The sequence below is a fragment of the Nestor notabilis genome, unplaced genomic scaffold (assembly GCF_000696875.1).
Source record: "Nestor notabilis isolate BGI_N333 unplaced genomic scaffold, ASM69687v1 scaffold16517, whole genome shotgun sequence".
Taxonomy (NCBI): Eukaryota; Metazoa; Chordata; class Aves; order Psittaciformes; family Psittacidae; genus Nestor; species Nestor notabilis.
The window spans coordinates 13,564-17,263 of record NW_009935343.1 but is presented as its reverse complement, the minus strand read 5'-3'; the positions used below and the strand labels follow the sequence as shown (position 1 = coordinate 17,263).

The following is a 3,700-nucleotide window of genomic DNA, read 5'->3' as shown; positions in this document are numbered from 1 at the left end:
CCACACGAACCGCAGCAGGGGATGTCCTCCTCAGTGGAGGAGGTCTGTGTGTCCTCAGGGGAAGGCTTCTTCTTGGAGAAGCTGATGATCCTGGTGATCTTCTTTCCCGCTGCGCGGCTCATCGAGCCCTTCAGGTCAGCCAAGCCGCTCTTTTTGCCTTTCCCTGGAAGGGGGACAGAGCAGCTGTGTGTGCCTGGTGCGTTTCATGGCATCCCCCTCATCGGTTGAGGGACAGCCTGCTTGGCTGGGGAAGGGGCCGTACCGTGCTCGCCGGGCTCTCTGCGGGCTGCTGTGGAGCTGGTCTCACCCGTGGCCACACTGTCCGAGTCAGAGGTGTGCTTCTCCTGCGACAGACGCTGCAGGGGGAGCAGAGCAGGGACCCTGTCAGCAGCATCCCCCTGACAGCAGCATCCCCCTGCACTGCCCCCAGCAGCAGCCACTACCAGCCCTTCAACCCTCCTGTGCATGGCTGTGATGTGTCCTGGTGCCATGAGTTCCCTATCCCCAGTGGCACAGAGCCCCATAAGCCCCACAGAGCTGCTGCGAGGATGGGAAGGATTCCTCGCCCAGCACCAAGAAAGAGCTCAGTGCTCCCCTGGCCCCACATTCCCAGCCTCAGCTACAGCAGCCCCATGCAGCACCTTGGTGGGGTGGTTATAAACCATCACCTTATCCAGGTCCATCTTGCACGGCAATACTGGGGAGGTGGGGGCTTCTATTCCTCCTGCTGCCGGGCTGCTGGCTTCCTTTATCACCTGTGGACATAGCCCCCAACAGATACTCAAAACATACCCAAGAGACAGGGCTACTCCCCCTGGCTCAGCGTGCTCCCATCTTGCTGCCAGTGCCAGGCTGAACCATGGAGAGAGAGGTCCTTGCTTCTGCAGGACAGGACAGTGAGCCCTGCTTGGGGTTTTGGGGCTTCCCTGGTGCATTACACACACCCTGGCCCCTTCAAAACTGCAACTGGTTTTGCAGATTTTGTCAGAGACTTTGGAAACCTCTGTCAATCAGAGGTGAGGGACGTGGGTGCCAAGCCGCAGCCATCCTGCCAGCACAGGACACCTCACGACCCCCTGTTTTACAGGCAGGCACAGCATGGCTGTGTAAAACAACCCTGTTCTCCCACATGTGGGGCAAGAGCTGGGTTTGCGGTGAGCTCAGAGGCTCCTTTCCCACTGCAGCCCCCCCCTCCTGCCCCTGAACAAAGGCAGGAAAGGGCCATGGGGAAGAGGAGGGGGAGAGCAAACATCCCCACCCGCGGGGGCTATCAGGCCGGAGACGCCCAGGCCCTGGGAAGCATCTGGCCAGCCCCCCAGACGATAAGAGACGGGAGAAAAGCCCCCTTCCAGGGGGACAAGACCTTTCCCAGGGCTGTGGTACCTTCAGCCACTCCTCAGCCTGCTCCTTGCTCTGCACGGCCAGCACCAGCGCCTCGGCCCCCGGCAGCGAGAACCGCAGCTCGTGCTTCTTGCGCCGCCCGTCCTTGGGGACGTAGATGACATTACAGGTGCCCAGTGGCACCTCCACATGTGGCTGACGGTCCTTGGAGCTCTTGTAGCACTAGGGGAAGCAAATGGAACCTGCTCAGGGCTCAGCCGAAACCCACTGGCAGAGCTGGGGTCCCTCTCAGGGTCCCTCTCAGGTGGCACAGATGGAGATGTCTCAGTCTCTGCACCAGCCTTGGTGGCAGAGGGCTGCTGCCTTCTCACTCCATGGGGTCCCAACAAAGAGGAGCCCTCCATTTGCTAGTAAGAGAAACAAGAGCAACCTCAGCATGTGCTGCAAGGCAGTGGCAGCCTTGGGGCAGAGTCTTGGCTTGGGTAGTGCTATTTCTCTTCAGCTGGGACCCAACCACTCTTATAACCCACTGACAGGTTTCTGTTGTGCAGCAGCTCTGGGCTCACCAGCAGTTTGCTGTCCCGTATGATGGTGAGCTGCTTGGCCCACTGTCCAAAACGCTTCTTGCGCAACAGGAAAGCACAAATCCTGCAGTCCTTCACCAGGTTCATGGAGGCTTCCTCGGACGGCCACTGGTGTGTCAGCTGCTGGCTCTTCCCCTCCTCCTCCTCCTCATCGTACGACTCGTAAGAGCTGCTCATGGCATCCGAGTCATTGTCTGGAAGGAAGCAGGCGAGTCACCCCGAGTGGCATCCCTGGCCCTGCCTGCGGGGCACGCTCACACACTGCTCTGGGACAGAGCCTGGGCTGGGTGCAGGCATGGAGGGACTCCACGTCATCTCTGCAAACAGCAGTGTTTTGACCCCAGATGTCTCCATTTCCCTTCCAAACCAGGCAGGATGCTCATGGGCCGAACGCCAGTTCCAGGTGCATCTGTTCAAAGCCCTGGGATCGCTTACTTCTTTGTGAGGCTCCAACTTTGAAAGCCTGGGTTAAACCTTCTACCTGCATCAGGGCATCCCGTGCTGGCCCTCTTTCACACACCTCCCGCACAGGGCATGGAGGAGCAGGCAGGGACGCCTGGTGACAGAGGCAGCACCAGTTACATCCCTTCCACAGCACAAGGGCTCCGGCTGGCATGACAAATAGCACCCCACGCTCCTTGCTTTTTGGCCAGCACCCTCTGACATGAGAGGTTCTCCAGCCTCAACCCCACCAGCCCTTGGACCAGTGCTCAAGCCCTATCTCAAGGCTGGACTTTGCTGAAGCGGGGGCACCAGATACCTACAGGAGGTTTTCTGCTCCCCATTCATCCTGGTGACAGGGTAGTTGCTGTCTGCATCCTCATAATAGCCATCCTCGATGGAGTTGGGGGGGCTGGAGCTGTCTGTGGAGGAAGCAGAGGACAGCTGGGGCTGTTAGATCTGGTTTCCCCTCAAGGATGCTCCAAGCAGCAAGCTGAGAGCCAGGGCAGAGCAGAGCACACCCTCCCAAGGTATTTCAGCACCAGCTCCCTGCAGATCCACCCTCTCCCTTCCCAGTAGAATCAGAGCAAACAACTTCCTATAATAATAGCAGAGCAGGATGGGACAGGAGCAACGCTGGTGGGAGCAGTGATGCTTCCTTCCCCAGGATGAGCTGTCACGGAGGCAGGCAGGCAGGGGGTGCAGAGGGCAGATTTTGGGGCTCCCCCCACCCTTCTGCCACCCCAGCACAGAGCAGGACTCACTGCGGGAGGTGATGTACTCAGGGGCCTTGCCAGGGCCCAAGGGCAGAGCTTCCTCATAGTAATCCTCAGGCGGGGGAGTGGTGGGCAATGGTGGGGCAGGGTCCACAGGAACCTGTGGCAGAGACACCACTGCATTAGCAGAGAGGGTCATGATGAGTCCCGGTGGTGACATGGGACAGGAAGGGGACCTGGCCACCGCCAGCTCCCATGTGGGTGCAGAGCAGACCTCAAAGGTGGCAGTCAGGGACTCACAGATTTTGCCGTCTGGGTCCTTGCCAGCTCCAAGCCAGCACCTTCACTGGTGTCCCCCTCCTCCTCCTGCATGTCCTGGAGATCCCGCAGGTCACAGTCTGCCCGGGGGTAAGTGAGAGAGTGAAGGGAGCAGGGAACCCCAGAGCTGGGCTCCCCAGCCATGCCCTCCAGGGACCACCAAGCAAGCACCCACAGCCCTTCACTGGGAGGGTGCTGGGAGATGGGCATCAATGGTAACCACTGCTGGTGTGGGGACCCCCGTGACCAGATCCCAAGCAGTGATGGGGGAGTGGGAGCAAGTGCCTGGGGTGATGATGC

The 3,700-nt window shown here is 59.8% G+C and overlaps 1 protein-coding gene across 1 annotated transcript in view; it reads right to left on the bottom strand.

The window, feature by feature from the left end:
* Positions 1–3,700, bottom strand: part of AFAP1L1 (actin filament associated protein 1-like 1) — a gene marked incomplete at its 5' end in the record, with an annotated part of 7,766 nt that overhangs the window by 3,212 nt on the left and 854 nt on the right. The window contains 8 exons of the mRNA XM_010017805.1: positions 11–163; positions 263–356; positions 669–755; positions 1,384–1,563; positions 1,908–2,119; positions 2,690–2,788; positions 3,131–3,242; positions 3,383–3,480. Coding sequence (XP_010016107.1) covers positions 11–163; positions 263–356; positions 669–755; positions 1,384–1,563; positions 1,908–2,119; positions 2,690–2,788; positions 3,131–3,242; positions 3,383–3,480 — 1,035 coding nt within the window. The remainder of the gene's footprint in view (positions 1–10; positions 164–262; positions 357–668; positions 756–1,383; positions 1,564–1,907; positions 2,120–2,689; positions 2,789–3,130; positions 3,243–3,382; positions 3,481–3,700) is intronic.